Here is a 19981-nt window from a genome sequence, read left to right on the forward strand (position 1 = left end):
GATCAGCAACGGGAAGAGAAATAAAAGCTCAGAGCAGAAGGAGTCAGCAGGTAGTCCTTAACAGTCCGCTAATCACAGTGAATAATTTATTACAGCAATGCCACTGAGACTCCACTAGCTTTTAAACCATTATGTCCTGGAAATGGTTTTCTGCTTTTTTTGTATCATTTGTAAATTTGAAATGTTTTATCCCTGTCTGCAATGCAAAGATGTTTGCAAGAGTCTTAGGAAATGATGACATTCCAAGAGGAGCCCAATGAGACACTAGTCCAGTATATTCTCTGATCCCACCTGATTCTGGATGCCCTAGAGAAAGTCCAGCCCTTTCTGAATAGACCCTGCAGCTCAGCAGCATGCCAGGGAGAGGAGTGATACACATGCTCCATACCTCTGACAACAGAAACCAACTTGCTGCCAAATCAAACACCCTCCTTGAACATAAGGGCTTACAACTGCTCCCAAAATCCTCTTTGAAATAACTAAGTCAATGTTAAAACTCTGGATGGAGGGTCACACTTTTAGTCCTATCTTTAACCATTCTAAACTCTTGGCCTCTACTGTACCACGTGGTAAGGAGCTGTGCAAGTGAATTGGGTTCCCTATAACTATTTTGAATTTCATGTTTCTTTTGCCTTTTCGAGTGTCCCGGTGTTCTGTGATCAGTCAGCACAGAGACCAACTTGTCAGCTTCCTCCTCCCCATCATTCACTAGTTTCTGTACCTTTCACATCAATCCCTACTTTATGCTTTTTTAAGTTACTGGTCTGTCATTCCTTCACCACAGGAAGCACAAGTTTAACCACTCTATCAATGCCATTACTGACTTGACAATGCTTCATTATGCCCTAAAGCAGAGAGGATCTATTTGTTCTGCCATAAAGCAGCTCTTAATTAGGCTATTGCTCCTCCTGTGTAAATATCCCATTTTGCCTCTGGAATTGGGAAAGTTCACTCTGTCTCTTGTTTGGAAAAGGCCAAGTGGCATCAGACAGCAATCTTTCACTTTTTGGACACAGTTAATGTGCTGATTACTTTGCTCATGTTTTTGACAAGCAGGTGATTTCTCTTTGATCAAACACTTAAAGCTACTGACTTGACTTTACTTTGCATTGCTTGGTAGGATGGGTCCAACTCAGCTCTTGTTTTTGCATGTTTAAATTGGAAGTCAATCTTTGCTTTGGATTCACAAAAACACTACAAACTACAGATTAAATTTTTCTGTAATGAGAATCCACAGAGTGTTGTGGAGAGTTTATGGCAAGGGACAGAGCATTTTCATAGCATGCTTTGTTTCATCCCAGAGAAATGCCGGGAGGAAATGGCAGAAACTGATGTTTGTCACAGGGAAAATTTTTGCCAAGCTACATTCATGTCTGACATTTGGGATGCCTCACATTTTTTTCCAAAAAGTCTTTATTCCCTTTGGGTTCTCCTCAGTCAAGCAGAGAATGTGACCAGAGCAGAGAATGTTTACGAGCCTGAGAAAAAAGGCTCACCTTAGGTTTCGTTGTCACTAGCTTTCTACAGAAGAAAATGGGATAACACTATATAGAGGTATTTCTTACAAAGCAACTAAACACTCTCAGACTCTCCTTTAAGGTCACTTTATTTTTGTGATAAGTTAAACATTTTCTCTGCCTGTTTATTGGCCATATGGAAGTCCTTTGGCTGACTTTGTTAATCATTCACTCTTCAGCTTGGAGTTAATTGTTTACTAACTGTTAGGCTGTATGCACTAAGAAATGCCTTTGGGCTCTTAAATCAATGGGAATATCTCACTAGAACAACAGAGATATGCCTAGTGCTACTACTTGGGCGTGCAGATCTCACAGCTCCAGGCTACACCACTCCTCCTTCATGTACAAGTCTCTGGGGATGGAGTTTAGCTACACCCCTGCCTGCTGGTTAAAATGGACACACACCACTCACAGACAAATGGTCACATGGGGGGCTGCAGTGCCTTGTGCTCTCTTTGTAACTGCTCTGCAATTCAAGTGAAAAACCCTCTAATGATCCTCCTCTGAAAACGACTGGTTTGGTCACCACAGCCTCTGCATCTTGAAGGGGAGTGGTGCTGGCACATCCTGCCTAAAGACCTGGTTCCAAAGAATTTGCTTTGGTTTATCATGAATACTGGATGGTGTTGACCCAAGATGGGCAGAGCCCAGCAGGACAATGACTTTTTTTTTTTTTCCTTTTTCAAGGTACGCTGAGCCTGAAGGCTGTTCTCTTAATAGGGAAGGGTTTGTCAAAGCTAAGTTTACACGGAGGGAGATGGATTCTGCCCACCCTGGATGCTGTTCACTGCTGCCACACAAATGACATTGGTTCTACAAAGCCACTACCAAATGTCCAGAATGCCTCAGTATATGGTTGGCAGGACAGCAGCCATCTTTCCATACTTGATACTCCCTTCCTCTTGTTCAGCTGGAGCGATGGATTTTGTGAAGTATACCAAAACTTTTGTAATTATTTAATATCTAACACTGAACTGATAAGAACCAAACCCTCATTTAAACAGGCAGCATTCAAGAGGAAGTGTTAGGCAGGGTTTGTTGAGCCTGTGAGCTAGCCATGAACATACAGAAGAAAAAGGATAAGCCTCCAAGTGATGGCTTTGCGTGGCTTCAGGGCTTTTGCAGAATTCAAGCATAGGCAGGAAGGAACATAAAAATAGAAGCACGGAGACACATTAGTCTCTGCAGCCCAGGTACAACTGCATTCCAGTTTAATAGCCCTGCATTCCCATCTGAACCACCTAGGACTAGGTGCTAGATACCCATCTCAGCTGCATCCCCCATGATTCTGGAGGACTTAAGCCTGAGTGAGAATAGCACAGGCAGGATCAGGTTCTGGCCCTGCATCAGCCTCAATTCTCCTCTCCAGTCTCATCCAACTTGATGACAAACCTGGTTAGTTTTCTAGAGACACATGGCTGATTTACTCCAGCAATTTATTAAAAACATGCTTTTGAGTGACTGCTAATGGGATCGCCCAAGATAGGTTCAGCTGCTTAGTGTGGGTTACAGTTTTACTCGCAAACACAATAAGCATGAAAATCTATCTGGAATGACATATAGAAAAACATAACAATCTCTCTTATAAGACAAGCAAGTTTTTTATAGGCATTTAATATAAATGTCTTGGTTTCAGCTGGTTTCTTGCTACAATTTGCTGCTTGAGTTTCTTCCAGGGAGATGTATTTTTCCATTGTAATTTTTCAATTTGTTTCTGGCATCGACAGTGTGCATGAACAAAATAATAGAGATCAGAAAAGACATAATCTCTTTCCCCCTCCCCCACTACTTTTACCTTGCAAAAAGTTCAGTCAGGTTTGCCCCTCCCTTTTGCACGGCAAAGACTCGAACCAGCCCATGCTGTTGTAGTGAAATGAATCAGATACTACGGTGAGCTGCTCCCAGATACCAGGGTTATCAAGTGCAATTTTGCAATCTAATTAGCAGAGGATTAAACACTGTGCCTTGCTGAGGCAGTTGAGCTGCTCTTGCCAGAGGGGTTTTACCACCTGTGTAGGGTAAGAAGTCTTTTTACTTGCTCCAGAGCAGGTAAAATCACTCCACGGAGAACCAACAAAGCCTCAGCCACTCTGTCCAAGTCCTGTCCCTGATTTAGGCTGTTCACTTTAGAATAGCCCTGCCAACAGATGGGGTTTGCAAGCATCATATAACAAGAGAAATGCTCATCTAGGCTGTCTTTTCACTGCTGTGGTCTCTGGACTGTGGTAATGGACAAATTCTAGCCCGGAAATTCCTGCTCTCCCTTCCCACCCAACCTTCCCTCCTAGATTTATGACCACTTCTGCTAAGCCACAGAAGTTCTTCGTGGTTTGTGCATTGTTTTGGGTCTCCTGGATTTCATACATAATTTGCTGAGAAAAAAAAGAAAATTCCTAATACAGACAAAATTGGAAACCTTATTTTTTAGGGTTACACTTGCAGAAAAAGGATTGGAGATGCCTAAAGGTCCTGCTTCGACAGACAATGTGAGCTCTGGAGGTAGTTTAGTCGGGACACAGAGAGGCTGGCCAAGATGTTATCAAGCTCTAAAACCAATACTACAGACCAGATCACCCTGAGCAGCTGAGGAAAGAGGAGAAAGCTGAGAAAGTAGGCTTGACTCTTCTAGTGCAGATGTCTGTGTCCTCCCATACAGTCAGAGCACCAGACCTCTTCTCTCCTTCCTTCTGATGCTCCTCACCAACTATCTCATCCCAACAGGGTTGACAATAATTGCTATAGCTTTTGAATGGCTGAGTCCTGTCATGGCAAGGCACTGTTTTCTTCCAAAGAAATGTTTCCATTCCTAAGAGTTACTTCTGAAGGCATTTTTAAAGGACATGACTTCCCTGGGGTGCTGGCACTACTGGAGATATGTGGGTGCAAACACCTAGCCTAGGCATGTTTTAAGCTATCACATGTGTGAGTATGGCTTGCCCTGCAGGTAATGATTGATCCCAAAGAGATGTGTCTTTTAGAGCACAGATACTCTGTGAAGACCTCCCCTCATGCTTTCTTTCAGTGAATAAAAAGCCCCATTAATAGCCTTCAGCGAATAAAAGGCTAATTGATCCACCTGTTACCTCTTGCTGCCTCCTTAGCAGTTCAGGTTTCTACAAAACCTTGATTATAGTCCATTTTAATAGAAGATATTCTCTACTAAGGCAATATCTAACTTGAATGCAGTGAAAGGGGAAAGAAGGGGAGGGGACCTTGGCACAGAGGCAATGTGAAGAGAAATCCAGTACATTGATTCACTGTGGAAGCTTTTGTATCCACAGAAGAGCTGCCTAGTTGCTTCAAGACATCCAGTTCTGCAGCCTGCTAGGAAGCCCGAAACCTTTTCAAATGTAATGCTAGTCCTGAGAAAACCATGCAATTTTCTTTTTGTAATAAATGGAAGCAGCTTTCTTGTCTCTTGTACTCTCTCTCTCTCAGATCATTTATGGCTTGGCAGTACAGTATCAAGAGCTGGCTGAGCACCCCCAATCCTGCCATAAGCAGAGAATGGAAGGCCTCCAGCATCTGGGAGGATCGGTCCTTCAGTTCCCATTATGTTTTATGAACCACACAGGAAAAGGAGCACAAGTTGCAAGATTAAGTGGTGCTTATTTCCCCCCAAATTCACAACATTTAATAAATTATGAGCTACTATTTTTGTCCATTAATTCTTTGCAGATGTTCAGACAAGTTTGGGAGAAAGTGAACGTCCTTCAAAATCACATGAATCAGTGCCAGCATTTGGTGTACATCACACCCTCAACTCAAGCTATAACATGTGTGGCAAGCCCAGACATTGATAGAAAAGTAAACAACTTACCTTTCTTGGTTTCACTTTGTCATGGTAGTCATATTGAAAAATCCCCTTGTAGCTAAGTCCTAACCACCACGGAATTCCCTGCTTGTCCTGGAAGAGAAAACAGAGGGAGTTATATTAAGTAGGATGGGGAAATGTTGGACATTTCCTAGCTTGTTGTTCAAGACGAATATTTATTTCTAAGCAATATCTTTGAATGGGTGCTGTTAAATTTCCCCTTGCTGAATTCCCTCAAGTCACTAAGCTCCATGGTGTTTAGGAGAGATCTGTTTCACTTTTGGCCCATGACAAATAAAACCATTTAAAATACATCACATGTGATCAAGTTACTCAAAATGCTGTCAGGGGAGGTGAGGAGGTTTGACATGAGTCCTCTGTGCAGTGGTGCATCTTCTTTCTCTGCCCTGTAAATTATCCAGTCTGAACACTCAGACTGGAGAGAAAGGAAAGCGAATCACCCAGCTGACTTGAATTATGTGGAGGGATTTTAGCATTAGTCTTGAAAATGCAGCAGTAATGGGATCTGAGAGCTACCAAGTGATAAGGTCTGACAGGCTCGGACCCAACTGCTTTGTGTCTGAGTGTGCAATAAAATGGCCTTATGGAGTAATGGCTGATATCTGATCCCAGCCTCTGCAATTTACTGAGCTGGAGTCCTCAGTGAAATTACATCTGCTCTGTTAATGTGATAGAGAGTGGCAGGGTAAAATGTAGCAAAACCAAACCCCCCACATCAGGCAGAAGCAAAACCTATTATGTGCAATATTTTGCTGCCTCATTGCTACTCACTGCTGCTTACTGATCATAGGGAGCTCACTGGAATAGCTCTCCAGTGTTTACAGGATTGAATATCAAGCCCAATCCAGAAGATTTTTCTTGATCTAGAGTAGTCCAAGAGATCTGGATGCAAAGGTTTCTGGAGGGATCCTATCCTCTGGGAAAGGATGAGGCTAATGCTTTTTGCAAAATAATACACCTTATTTTGTGTATGCATTAGCAGGAATAGACTAGAAACTCATCTCCAGGGACAGGTACAGTTGGATATTTGTGTTTTTATGGTACCTCATGTGTGCAAGACGTTACAGATGCATGAAAACCCATATGACCTGTACACAGAGATAATGATGAAACACATCAAAACTTCAGTGGTGATAAATGAGGGAATATGCTTTGGGGAGTGTGTATCTAGCTTTCTTTATATATTTATTGATTTCTCTACTTAAAAAAAATAACAACCCCAAGGCAGCTGGTCAGGCAAGGAAGTCATAATAATAATCTGAGGCTGGAAGTTTTGGTGATAAATCATTAGACTAAAGAAATGAGTGATTTCATGAATACCTGTGTGGAATCCATGTATCTCATGTGAGGGGAGCTGCAGCGTGCAGATCATGTCTGGCCCTACCTAGTTGCTCATGGATCTGCTGGCTGGGAAAAGCCTGACTTCCTGGAACTACAAAAAGGAGTGAAGCATCGTATCTGCCAGAGATGGGTCTGGCTCGTCTCTTTGGTGGGGGTTCACTGGCATCACCAGAGCTTGCTGCTGCTTGTGCACTGAACACTCCAGCACAATAGAGCTGCAAGAGTTTTATCTGCAAAAGCAGGATTTTCCTCTTTGGAGCTGTATTTACTAAACATGCACACACAGTTGAAATAAGTTTATCCTACCACAGGAAGTGAAATGAGACTTTAGTAGCAGTGTATTGTATTCTGAAAGCAGGATGGCTGTTTGTACCTCTCTCCCTCCCTCTCCAACAAGAGTTTAATTCAGTGAACCCTTCTTGTAGCACGTACCTTTACTGCATAATAATGCACTCCATATGTTGGGAGGGATTCTACAATGCTCATGTAACTGCAAAACAACACAGAAGAGAATAACATGTGTGAGAAGCTGAGTGGATGCTCTGAAAAAAAATGCTTTGATAAATAAATAGTTAAGTACATAAGACTTAAAAGTGAAGCAACATGAGATGGAAAACATAGTTACATGTTGTAACTATGTATTTATATTGTATTTATATTTATTTATATTATTTATACAATCCTGTATAAATGTTTTCTAATAAAACAAAGGTCACAAAGAAATCACACTTATTTCACTTACTTCACAATTGCTTGACCTCTTGTCTGACCATTTAGTTTCTTGTAATGTTCAATGACTCGATCCTCACTGGAAAGGAAAGAATTGGATGTTTTATATACTGGCATTATAGTGACCAAGAGTCTCACCAGAAGGTGAAAAGATACTTCTGTTAACACAGCTACTGGTTGAGTGAATCAAAAGATGCCAAGCAAACCCATTAGATGAGGGGATTTAGTGCCTAGGGGTAAACAAGCAGGAGTCACAGACTGAGAATAGAAATGGTTTTCTAAGAGTTGGTTTTCTGAAAGAACCTTTTTTCCTCAGAAACATGGTACCTACTTATACAGACTTTCCTCTCTCTGCAATCCTTTTCTTATCTATAAACAGTATCCATGATATTACATTGTGGGCAAACAGATTGGTGATAAAGCTGCTCAAGCTCTGCTATGCCCTGGATGGTGCAACTTCTTTTCAAGCCCATCATGTCCTCTGAAAGATGGGCAAAACTGTTCAGAAATTGGTGGCCAGTAACAACCCTAACACTCACAGATTACTCCTCCCTGCAACTGCACAAAACCATGTGCAGGAGCGCTAGTGGAAGTACTCTGGAGCAATCTCTCTCAGCAGGGAGTTGAATTCCTAGTGTACACAGAGGCAACATCTACATCAGCAGATTAAACAGTGGCAGGGGATGTTTCCAAGGCACTCAAACTCGGGTCACTTTACTGTTAAAGTACTGATGTGCCCTTGCTTACTTTTTGGCTTTTACTAGCTTGCATTCTCCCAGGCAACTCCTGGCTGTGCACTGGGAGTTGGCATGAGCCAGGCCCCATTCCCAACAATGAGATTAAGACCATTTCATGCCTTAGAGAAGACATAAGCCATGTCTGAATGTGTTCCACAGTGAAACATGGAGGCAGTTCCCTACCAGTGGGCCTCTGTGTTAGAGAACAGTCCCGAGTGTGTACTGATACACAATGGAGATGGAGCATCCAAGAGAGATCAGCATCAGCATGACCCAAATGACAGATTGAAGAATTTCATTCTTTCTTCTCCAGTGAATGGGAAGCACGAGAGCATAGAACCAGAGCTATTTGATGCATACAATCAGCTGTGCTAGCAAAGTCACAGTGTGGCAAAGTATAAACCAAGGGTGCAATGTAATGCCCACAGGACCAGCTCTGTTACACTGGCAGGACAGAGTACTCAAGTCTAAACCCAATTTCTTGCTCTTTATGTTGTAACACCAAGGACAGGGAATCTGTTGAGTCCCCTGGAGATACTGCACAGACTTTGCCAGCTCAAGAGGAGGGAAATATAAACTCTGTGCCACTTTTGTGCCCTCCCCACCCGGCCCCACATAAGCTTCCTGCAGTACGGAGTGTCTGTCCCATGCCATCATGCTGTGTGTGGTTCAAAGCAATGTGCACTGGCATTCCTCCCTCCCTGCATTTCCTTGGTCCAGTGGGAGCCTCTAATGGGGCATTTAAAAGCAACCAAGGCTGTCCACCATGCAGTAATTCTTCCCCAGGCAGAACTGAAGCTATTTGCATTGCTAGACAGCATGAAGGAGCACAGTGGTGTGGGATGGTCTGGTAGATGACCTCATCCCAACTGCTTAGAGATGCCCATGGGGACTTTTGTGGAAAATTGCAGTGTTTCACTAGCTCAGCTAACACGACTGCATCTTTTCACTGCTGCCTTCCCCATGTGTATCCCTGTTCCAGAGAGGACAGAATTTCTTTTAGAAAGAGAGTCAGAATCTCCGGAGCCAAAATATCTTTCAGAAAGAAGGGGCATGGGGGAGCTGAGGGCTGTGCATCCCTGGTAATGCAGAGAGAAAGGGAGAGAACCAGAAACACCAACATAAGCCGCACAGAGCATCAGAGATAGTCTGTTGGATTGTTGGCAGGACCAGCTGTTTCCCCACAAGCCTGTCATTTGTCTGGAGTAACTGCTTTCCTTACTCACTCACCGAGTGACTTCCCCCACTCATCCTGCAAAAATAAAAGGGCTCTTTTTGGGGCAAGGTGAAGCAATGTGCCACCAGCAGGCCATAGCAGGTACAGGGTGCTGACTGAGCCAGTGACAAATTACATGGGTAAAGCAATGGTCCAGCTCTCACAATAAATCCCTCAGAATAAATTTGATGCTTAGAAAATGATCTGTAAGCTGTAAATTCTACAGCTATGAAACCATATTCAGTGCACTGATCCAAGCAAGTACCACAGATGTTATGGGCGTGCACGTGGAGGCAGAGCCCAGGTCTCCTGCCATGATTATCATAAACGGGATTAATTTTGGAGCAATAACTGAATTACATGAGTGTTCAGTACTGGAAGATCTCCAAAAAACATCATTCTTAATAAAAAAGATAGACAGAGAGGGCTTACAGCCCTTTGAAATTACCTCTTAAAATCATGATTACATGTGGATGCAATTCCTCTGCCTCAGACAGGAACAAACCAGGAGTGACTTCTCAGAAAACAATGGAGTTTCTCCAGTGGAAAACGCTCAGCTTTGGTTTCTACTCTTGTGCAGTTTATTGCACAGATCAAACTCTCATATTGCTGCCAGTCAAGGAAAGGATACATGTACCTACAGTGTGATTCCGGATGTGCTCTGCTTTCTTACAAATGATTATTATAAAATAATTGATATGTTCCCAGACCATACCCCTTGGGTAGGGAAGCCAATCGATGGACCATTTCCTTCAAAAGGACAGATCAGATGTCAGGGAGCCTTCCTGAACAGCAGAATGAATAAAGTTATGTTTGTTACCCATGATAGAAATGTGGGATAGTCCAGGCTCTATCCAGTTCTCCTAAACAAATGCCTCCATTGCTCTCTTGATGATCATCTCCTGATCATCAGGATACTGATGATCTCCCTTTGTATAATGTTTTGAGGTGTACAGATGTTAAGACCCAGAAAAGTGTAATCCTTGTTTCTTCTTTCTTTTGGAAAAAAAAGTAAAGCCTGAATTATCAATCAAGCCATGAATATTAAGAGAGGGATCTACTGTCTTTCCCTTTTCTGCAGCACTGGGCTAGTTGCACTTCCGGGAAAGAAACAGGTACTACAGAGCATGATTCACCCAATTTATTTTGGATGGCTTCCTTGGGAGGAGGTTGCTGTTGCTTCTCTCCACTGGCAGCAAATGGAGCTGAGGGCACCCAGCTCAGACAGTGAGATCCACACCGAAAAAACGTTCACAGACGGGTCAATCCCACCTCGGCTGTGTGACAGAAGGTCATCCAGCACAGAAGTCACTCTCTGCCTCCTGCTCTGGGACAGAGGGCTAAGCCCAGCATGTGCTAGGGAAAACAAGCAACATCATTCAAGGGTCAAAAGGAGCATTAGCAGGGCCTACAAATATGCTCCCCTGTCATTTCAGCTGTTCATTCAAGGCAGCTGCCATGCTGCTACTGACAGCTGGGAGAGTGCTGGGACACTGCTGGGACCACCAGCTGACATCTCCTCTCCCCCTGTTCTACCTTGTTGCTGCGTTGGTGACACAGAAACTCATTCACAGCGCAGGGCTGGCAGAGGATGTTTAACTAATGTGGAGACAGGGGTCTGCCGGAGCATATGTCTGTTTGCCAGCTCATAAAACTTTCCCCCCAAAGCTGCAGAAATGTGAATGATATCCTGCAGCAGACAACTCTGATAAAGATCTTTAGAACTGCCAAGAAATCCCTCCTGCCCCAGCAGCTTACAGAACTGGACAGCAGACAACTTGCATGCAGATGCAGGCTCTGAGTTTCTCATCATCAAATCCAGATTTTAAAAGGTAATTGTTCCCTCCCTCTCTTCCCAGCACACTGAGCTGTTTTAAATAGCTGTTCACTCATTGCTGTTCCTTAGTGTTATTCTGTTTCTAACCTGATTTGTCCATTTTGATTATATTTCTGAATTTACTAATGTATTTATTTGCAGTCATACACTGTCCCACTGAAGCAACCAGCATCTCTTTGGCCAAGGGACCAGGAGCAGGACCAGAACCTCAGGTCTGTGTTGAACTACAGAAAATCACCAAATAGTGATTTTCAGCTGATATTTTCAGAGGTGGGTTTTCTGCCAACACTGGTGCTTTAGGTTGCTAAAAACAAGTTCACATTCGAAATCTCTGTGAACCTGGAAGAAGTCTATCTTACCCTGATCTGTTGAAAATCCCATTTTAGCAACCATTTTTGTGCAGCTGCATCTCCTCCTGGCTTTCTTACTGACAACCCAGTACTGGGATGGTTTGCTGGGGAGTATCTGAACTGAAATAAAATTTAATGACAGTGGCTGGAAAGGAGCAGTGTGAGTTAACACATTTTCTAAAGGTTATCTCCAGTCTCTGTGATTAGTTTTGTGTCTAAAATAATAAATACTGTCTGTTGTTTCTGTGAATGGGCAAGAGAAATCAAAATTCAGGGGCCCCACTCCTGGATTGTGTGGGAAGACCAGAAGCTCAGCTTTCATTTAGAAGAAAAAGAAACAGAAACAAACCCACCAAGAAGCCCCTTTTTTATTTCACCAGTAATCAGTGATGCCAATAGATGCTTGAGAACAAGATGTGGAACTGATTATTCTGAACCTGCAGAAAGCTGGAAACAGCACCTTGATGATATAAAAATTAAAACCTTCAACTTTGTTCTGAAGTCCATAAACAGGAAGACAACACAGTGAAGAGAAAGACCTGAAGCAAGGGTATGGAACCAGGAGACTCCATGAAGGTGGAGTCAGGGGCACAAACTGTGCTAATCTAAGAAGCCAGGACTCATCCCACAGATCTTAATACATTTGGTAGGAGCAATGGTGAGGCTTTTTCATGGTTTGTGATGGAAATGTTATATCATTTCATGCAGACCTATTATAGCATATTTTCAAACCTATCATAGTATTTGTTTGATTATCCATTTTATTATCTCTTAATCCATTTCAGCTGATAAAAATATAGTACAAAGTTCTTTTGTTTGTTTGTTTTAAACTAACTGGAGCCGTTACCCATCCCACCTCTAATGTTTTAGAAGTTTCTTTCCAGAGTTGGGAGATTCACTTGTTACTGTTTGTGCTAATGCTGAAGTACTGCAGCATAAAACTGACTGCACGCAAAAAAGGACAGGATGAAATCTGTATCCATTATGATAACCTGCATGAGATGCAGAAATGTCAGAGAACACAGTTTTAAAAATCTGCTCCCTTAGATCACTGAAGTCTGATCTGTATTTTAGAGGTTTTTGTCTGATTCACCAACAGCCTCTTTTTGAGAGCATTCAGTGTTTCAGAGGGTATTTAGGAAAAAGCCACCATTAAAAAATAATGAACTACTAATGTACAAGAGGTCTCTGAGACCTGGTTACTGACATGAAATCACAAGGGAGTCACAGGACTGTAGCCTCTGATTTTGTTACCCCATTGGCAACACCATCTTCCCAACCTGTGACTTACTCTCAGTCACGAGAGCCACCCCCCAAATTAAGTACAGCTGTAAGAAGTGTTGTACCCTGTGTATAACTTCCAATACATTCTGAGCATGAAGATTTTACACAGCTCTTTTTGCTATGTGGGCACTTTAATAAGAGCTCAGGCCATGTTGCTGCTGAAGAGTCAGATTTGCCTTCCCTGTCACTGCCTACTTGTTCCCACCACTCCTCTCATGATGCCTTTTAGCTTGAGCTCTCAGTCTGTCAGTCAACCAGGCCACCAAATGGCTGGAAATGTGCTGCTTTGAGTGTGTGGATTAGTTTTTGGAAAAAGAAAAGAGATGCTCCAAAGAGGAAGACCATTCTTCTTCAATGAAACTGCAGCCTACACTTACAATTTTTCACAAAGACTGGATTTGGTTCTTAGAGAGAAACACCAGGACACTGTGATGCTCCTCAGCTCTTGTTTTAGTGATCCCGATTTCAACTGGGGGCTCCAAATCTCTTCTGATGCTCTGATGTTCTCAGAAAGTGAGACCTCACAGACTAGTTGGCCTATGGCTTGGCATGAGCTACAGCTAATTCCAGTATTGTAGCCATGCAAGGAGAAGTGGATGACCTTCTTGGCAAAGGGAAGAACTGAGATCATATCCTACAAACTGATTTGTTTCCTCCCTGCCATCCTCAGATTTACCAAAATGGAGAAATTAAGAGAGTAGCAGATAAAGGAGTTCTCTCCAACCCCCAAGCTTGCAGCCCAATGCTTTAAAGGCAAACATGAAAGAGCAGCAAGTAGAAAATCAAGTGAAAGCGTCTCCCTTTTAATGAACAGTCTTTCCCTAAATACTTTCCTATTTGCACAGATAAAAGGGATATGCAGGGTGGCACAAAGAATCTATGTGTGGGGCATATAAAATTTAATTGTGACCCTGCTCCTACCCTGGATTTAATTTTTAGTGCAATAAAGACAGAGCAAACAAGCATCCACCTCCAGACATCACCTAGTTCATTTAAAAGGAGAAAATATATCCCTTATAGTTCATCTATGCCAAACAGAGATGATTTGCCAGATGAAACTGAATCACTCAAAATAACACAGAGCAGTGCAAAACATGACATTTCCAGCCAGGAAAACTCTTTCACAGATACAAAGTGCTAGGAAGTAAATGGTGCATTAGGTCTCTTGATTTCATCAGGACACTTGCATGTTTACAGTGAATTTTCTGACCCAGACACGGGGCAGACAGGGAAACTGAGGCCCAGCAGGGCAGTTCTACTTGTGTTAACTCATGCAGTGAGTCGGTGGCAAACCCAGAGCGAGAAGGCAGGAATCCCTGCATCCCACTTCCACTCTCAGAGCACTTACTGCCAAAGCCAGGTCCTTCACAAGACCCTGCAAAGCTGCTGAGCAGAGAGATACGTTACCAGTAAGCGAGGGAAGGATGCTCCTTCAGCGCCGGCGTCGGAAGGGCTGGCAGCTTCTTTAATTCATTCCTTACAACTTCATTGCTGAAAGAGAGTTCAAAAGGAGGATCAGGCTACAAGAAAACAACCACAATATTTGATATGACCTGACCTAGCTGGCAGGCTGCTATGGCTGTACATCTGTTCCTCCTTAACAAAAGGCACTGGGGTTTCCTTTTTCTCCTCTCTTTATTTGTTTTATGGCAGCCCAGTTAACTTTTCCCTCTATTATCAAAATTGGAGAGAAACTCTCCCAGATGTTTATGCTGAAGAACTTCCTACCAATGACTGGACACAAAAGCCACCATGTCACATCACTGAGCGTGGTCCCATGGACATGTTCATATACAGAAAAAAACCAAGGGGAAGAGAAAGTGATTTGTCAGCTGTAATAAAACTTCTTTATTTAGGACCTCATGAACTGCTGAAAGAAATAATGATTTGCTTTCGTAGCATCACAGGTTGTTCTTAGCCTCTTGCCCAGTGACCTGGTCTTTGCACAACATCTTCACTGATAAGACTCCAATTTGAATTTGTCCTGCTGCACAAAACCCTCCACGGGACCAGGCACAATCATCTTGCTCATTCTTCTCCCTGCAACCTCCAGTAGCCACACTGGCCAGCTGGAGCTGCATCACTGCACAGCAGAGAGCAGGGAGGGCTCATGAAATGGGAAGCAGATTCTCACAGATGAAATGAAACCGTGGGATTTTCTCCTACAAACCCCAAATGCCTCCCTTCCCACTTTTAAACACACACAAGGAATTGCGTGCACATGAAAAAAAAAAAGCCTCAAAGGCTTGGGAAGGAAGGCACTGCTGCTATTAACTTTTAAAATTGTAGAAATACACAGCCAAGAAGGCCAGACAGGACACTGAGGAGTGCCAAAGAATTCATGTTTATTGGCTTACTTTTTAGTAGAAGTTTTTTCTGCCGCCTTGTACCCTTTCCTTTATCCTCCCCAAAACTGAGGCTGTCCTGGAGCTGCAGGGAGAGACACCTCTTCCAGATCTCCAGACTTCCCAGCCCACTGGCTTCCCCCATGGGGCTGGTAGCCAGGCAGACAGGTAGTCTTGGCTTCTACAGCTGTAGACCAGGCATCCTAACATCTGTAAAGACTCAAGGAGCCCTTGGACATTCCGGGACACCCTGGGTTTTGTTCCTCTCTCTGTGACAGTCTGTATGGTGGCTTGTTGAGAGGTGATCCTGCTTCAGTTGTAAAAATCTTCCCACAGCATTTCTCCTTCTGCACATCCCAGCAGCAGGCTCTGCCTGAGACCTTGGTGGGTTTGTCTTAATTGGAGTCTGCAGGTTAATTGCTAGGTTGGGCCATAGGGTAAACCACTGACATAAATCCCGTAGCAGGCATTTTGAGCATGTCTACAGACATTTATTATTACGGTAGTTCCCTGACAATCAATTAAGTAGTTTTAAAACAGGACCACAACTTCTAGTCAAGACAAATCTATGAGAGATGTCCAAGTCTCAATTAGGTTCAAATTTTGCAGAGTGAAGATGTGTAGAACAATACTTAAAACAAATGACTAAGGCAACCACTGCAGTGCTACGCACATAGAAAACCACACAGCAGCACCTCGTATGCCAAGCCAAAAGGCTCTCAACAAACAATATTTGCACACCCACTCCTGCCCAAATCCCATGGTCATTTAACCATCAGAGAGCTCTTCCCGACTAAGTGCAAATGCTCAACAACTATTCAGATTTATTCTTCCACGGCGGGTAAATATCTGCACAAGCCTGAACAAGAAGCTGCTCCACTCTGTGTTATCTGCTGATCTGGCTGCTCTGTTCTGTGACTGACAGCCCAGAAAACAAGCTGTTGCTGTTTAGAGTTTTCTGGGTCTGCCCAGGGCTGTCTCCTCCACAGCATGTGCATACTCAGCTCTTTTTGACATTTTCAAAGAAACTGGGAAAAAAGAATAGAACGCGGGAAAATTGAAGCACAAGTGGCAGGAACTGCCCCTCAAGTGGCGATTTTTTGAGGCTGGCTGCTCACAGAAGGAAATTGAGAAATCTCCAACACTTTTCTGGGAAAGCACGGAGTCATTTCCAAACAGGGACTTTCTGAGCCCAGAAAGCTATCAAATAGGGCAAGCATAGGTGACTAACAGTCTTGGAGAGTCTGGGAAAAGCCTGAGTCATTAATGGCTCCCATAAAAGAAAGGGCTAACACCAGTCAGTTCTGTCTTTTCTGTTGGTAAGGTGCAAAGCTTGCTTGCACTGTGATAAAGGCTTTTAAGAATCAGAGAAAAAGACATTCTTAGTGATGTTATTGGGTGGGATTACCGTTTCTGCTCAGTACCCAGAAAATATCATAAAGATAGTGCCTCACAACCTCAAAGTGCCAAATGTATTTCAGGTAATCACTTCCAGGAGCAACAACGCATTTCATTCCCTGGTCCATGCATTCACTAAATCTTCTGGCAAGACTCATCTCAAGACAAATTATTTAGACTCCCAAAAGGATGCCAAATCAAGAAAAAGGAAAAAAAATAACGACTCAGGTTGCATTTGAACTACTGGCCATGAGGTCACTTTCCTTTTGGCTCCTTTTAAAATACCAAACCCCTCAGTTTTTAAAATATTTCCAGCAGCATCACTAGTGGTTTTGTACTTACTGCATTTCATGCTCTTTCTAGTGAAATATCTCACTGTGTTTATTTTATTACTGTATTTAGAAAGTGTTTGTTTAATCCGGTCACTTGTGCTGCATTTATTTTACATTCGGAAGTGTCCAGCCTCCAGGGCTGATATATACAGAAGGGTGTTTTTGACACAGATTTGTTAATATGCAGGGAAAAGGCTCTAAACACACTTTCTCTGTGTCCCCTGGACCACTTTATTCCTGCACTATGGCGGAAATTATAATATTTAAAAGACTGAATAACAGTATGAAAACTGAACTGTAAAAGCCATTTGCATGGGTTCCTGAAAGCTGGTCAGATAGCCAGAAGTAAGGTTGACTGACTGAAGAATGGACCTAGAAATCAGAACTCCTGGTTCTGGTTTTGGTTCCAATATTGCCTGTTTAATCAGTCTTTTCCAAATAAACTGGTCACCATCTCTCAGTATTTTTATCTACACATGGGGACAAAAGGCCTGCCCAGCAATTTCATAAACATTTTGTGAAAAACAAGTTTTTGCAAACTGGCTGCAATAATTTTGAGCAAGATTACATATGCCCTTGTCTCAGGAAACCCATACATTTTCCAGCATGTGTAATAACAATGATCAGTAACAAAACAAAGCTACAGGTTCAAGTTGTCATCCCTTCTCAGCAAGGTACTTCATTCTGTAGAATGCAAGAGGAAATGCAGAGTCTGAGATTCTCAGATTAGATGGCACTGTTTGAAGTACAGTGCTTAGGATCTTCTCCATTAGGCTGCAAGAATGCAGCCTGGGTTTTGTAACCCTTTAATACATTCTAATTGGTTAAATGTCACTTGGTTACACAGAAAGAAAAGTAAGCCTGAAACTATGTTAGATTACCATCTGCCCAAACGTTGAAATTGTTGTGAAATTCTGCTTAACAGGAAACTGGCTGTTAGCTTTCCTCCCTTGTTATTCTTTCTTATGTTGCTGGGAGATACTTGGACTTCACTTGAAATGTCTCATCCTGCTTAACTGGAAGAAATCTATCAATGAGGAGCTGGCTGCAACGGTTCCGGATTTTGTTTCACTCAGGGGTTTTCCTTTCCTCACCCCAAACTGAGGGACAAATATGTTATTTGCAGCTGCTTTGACATACACGCTGTTTAAGGCTTAAGAACTCAATTACAAATATTTACAACCAAAGTTGGTGTGAGTTTCCCTAAGATTTTAGGACTGGACTCTAAATCTGGTAGGATTAAGTTAGGGGAAAAAAAAAATCTCAGTTATTTTAACAATATGCTATATACCTCCCCAAATTAGCCAGGGCACTCTGGTTCATTCCTCTGTGCAGGCCTAGAGGCCTACACACCTGTAGGATTTGTGTTCATCTAAGGAACTGAAATTTGTCCTGCCCATGCTCTGCCAACCAAGCGTGACTCAGCTTCCAGCTAGAAAAAAGATTAGCTTGAGCTAATAACCTTTAGGTCAGTCTGCAGGGTGCTTGTTTAGGAGCTTCATACAAGTGATTCTTTGCCTTTGAAGTCAAAATGTTTGCAGCTAATATTGAAAAGCACAGATCCAATCTTAAGTGTCTTGTTCAACCCGAGAATCAGCTGAACAGGGATACCTGATTGTCTTAAGCTCAATGGTATGTCAGCCTGAATGTAAGTCTACTTAAGTCTTGTCGGCTGAAGCATTTAGGGATTCTCTTAAATAATGTGAAAACCACTCTCCTTCAGTATGGAGGACTAGGAACTTCTTAAGAAGAATGGCTTTTTATTTTAAACCTCTCTCTTCCTAAAACTTTATGAACTAAGAGATGGACGAGGCCTATTAACTAAGAGATGGACGAGGCCACTCCGAGTAAATTCTCAGAAATACCTGTCTTAGTTGATCTAAACAGGTTCAGGAGCTCAAGCATTTCTGATAAGCTTGTTTTTGAAATGAAATACACATTAGAAATGGAAAAGGGCTTAGAAGAATTGCCCACTACAGATGCTAAACTGATCTGTCAGGGTTACTGCGGCATCTTAGCTCAAAACAGATGAGGGTGACTTGGACTGTGTGTTCTCCAGGCTTACCAAACACTGGGAGTCATTGTGATGCCCAAGGTGGTAAGAATCAGTGATAACAGTCTCATGCATGACGATGCCCTACCAACGGATGTAGAATGTGTTTGATACGGTACAAGAGCCCCTTTTCAGGAAAGTAAAGAGGAGCGCTATGGGCACAGTGATTACTCTGAGGTATGGGATGATCTCCTCAAAAACAGCAGTGGAGCTGCTGTCGTTGTAGATGTATCAGTTCACAGATTGAAAGCTGACTGTTAAGAGGCCCAAATAGCAGACTTGTAACTGCATTCAGGAGACCTGGACCAGCTCCAGATCCTCCAAACTGGTTGCAGTGGGATTTGGAGGTAATCACACTCTGTCCATCATGGGCAGGTGCCAACCTGCAGCTGAAATTGTGACAGTTTGGCTTTGACTGTCCCAGCATCTGAGGTGATCCGCAGTGAGTCACAGGAAGGCTCCCATGGGGAACAGCAATTCTCCCATCACTACAAATGAGCCAGTGCTTATGTACTTTTCTGGATCAGGGCCAGATCACAGGCTACAAATCTGATGATGGCAGTAGACAGGACAGGTGTGGGAATGCTGCAGTCTGTGTTCCAAGCATGCAACCCTTTAGAATTAAATTATTTCTTAAAAAACAAAGCAGGAGTTCAAGAGTTCAACCTTCACACAACATATGCTGCCACGCACAACACTTAAATCTCAGCAGCAAGACATTCAAAACTGCAAAGCTTCTCTGTTTCCAAGAATAGCCACTTCTGCTTTAAACAGTATTTCAACATCAACTAACTGCAAACACTGAAGCTAACTTCATCCCTAAGAGAAGTCAGAACATTTGCCTTCAACTGCAGTTCCTCTGGCTGACCCCAGGCTTGATTTCCCAGATTTTACACTGCTGATATGATAACCACAAATCTCAGCAGGCAAAATCTTGACCACCATGACCTCATGCTGACTTCAGTAGCACTGGGATCTCACCCAGCACGTAAACCCATGTCAGCGCA

The 19981-nt window shown here is 42.9% G+C and overlaps 1 protein-coding gene across 7 annotated transcripts in view; it reads right to left on the reverse strand.

The window, feature by feature from the left end:
• The window catches only part of FRMD4A (FERM domain containing 4A), a 364535-nt gene that overhangs the window by 49994 nt on the left and 294560 nt on the right, over nucleotides 1-19981 (reverse strand). For all 7 annotated transcript variants that reach the window (XM_032687618.1, XM_032687617.1, XM_032687619.1 and 4 more), the window contains 4 exons: nucleotides 14254-14337; nucleotides 7436-7501; nucleotides 7126-7183; nucleotides 5338-5424 (listed from right to left, as the gene is read on the reverse strand). In XM_032687618.1, the coding sequence (XP_032543509.1) occupies nucleotides 5338-5424; nucleotides 7126-7183; nucleotides 7436-7501; nucleotides 14254-14337 (295 nt within the window). The remainder of the gene's footprint in view (nucleotides 1-5337; nucleotides 5425-7125; nucleotides 7184-7435; nucleotides 7502-14253; nucleotides 14338-19981) is intronic.

Source organism: Chiroxiphia lanceolata, chromosome 5, assembly GCF_009829145.1.
Source record: "Chiroxiphia lanceolata isolate bChiLan1 chromosome 5, bChiLan1.pri, whole genome shotgun sequence".
NCBI lineage: Eukaryota > Metazoa > Chordata > Aves > Passeriformes > Pipridae > Chiroxiphia > Chiroxiphia lanceolata.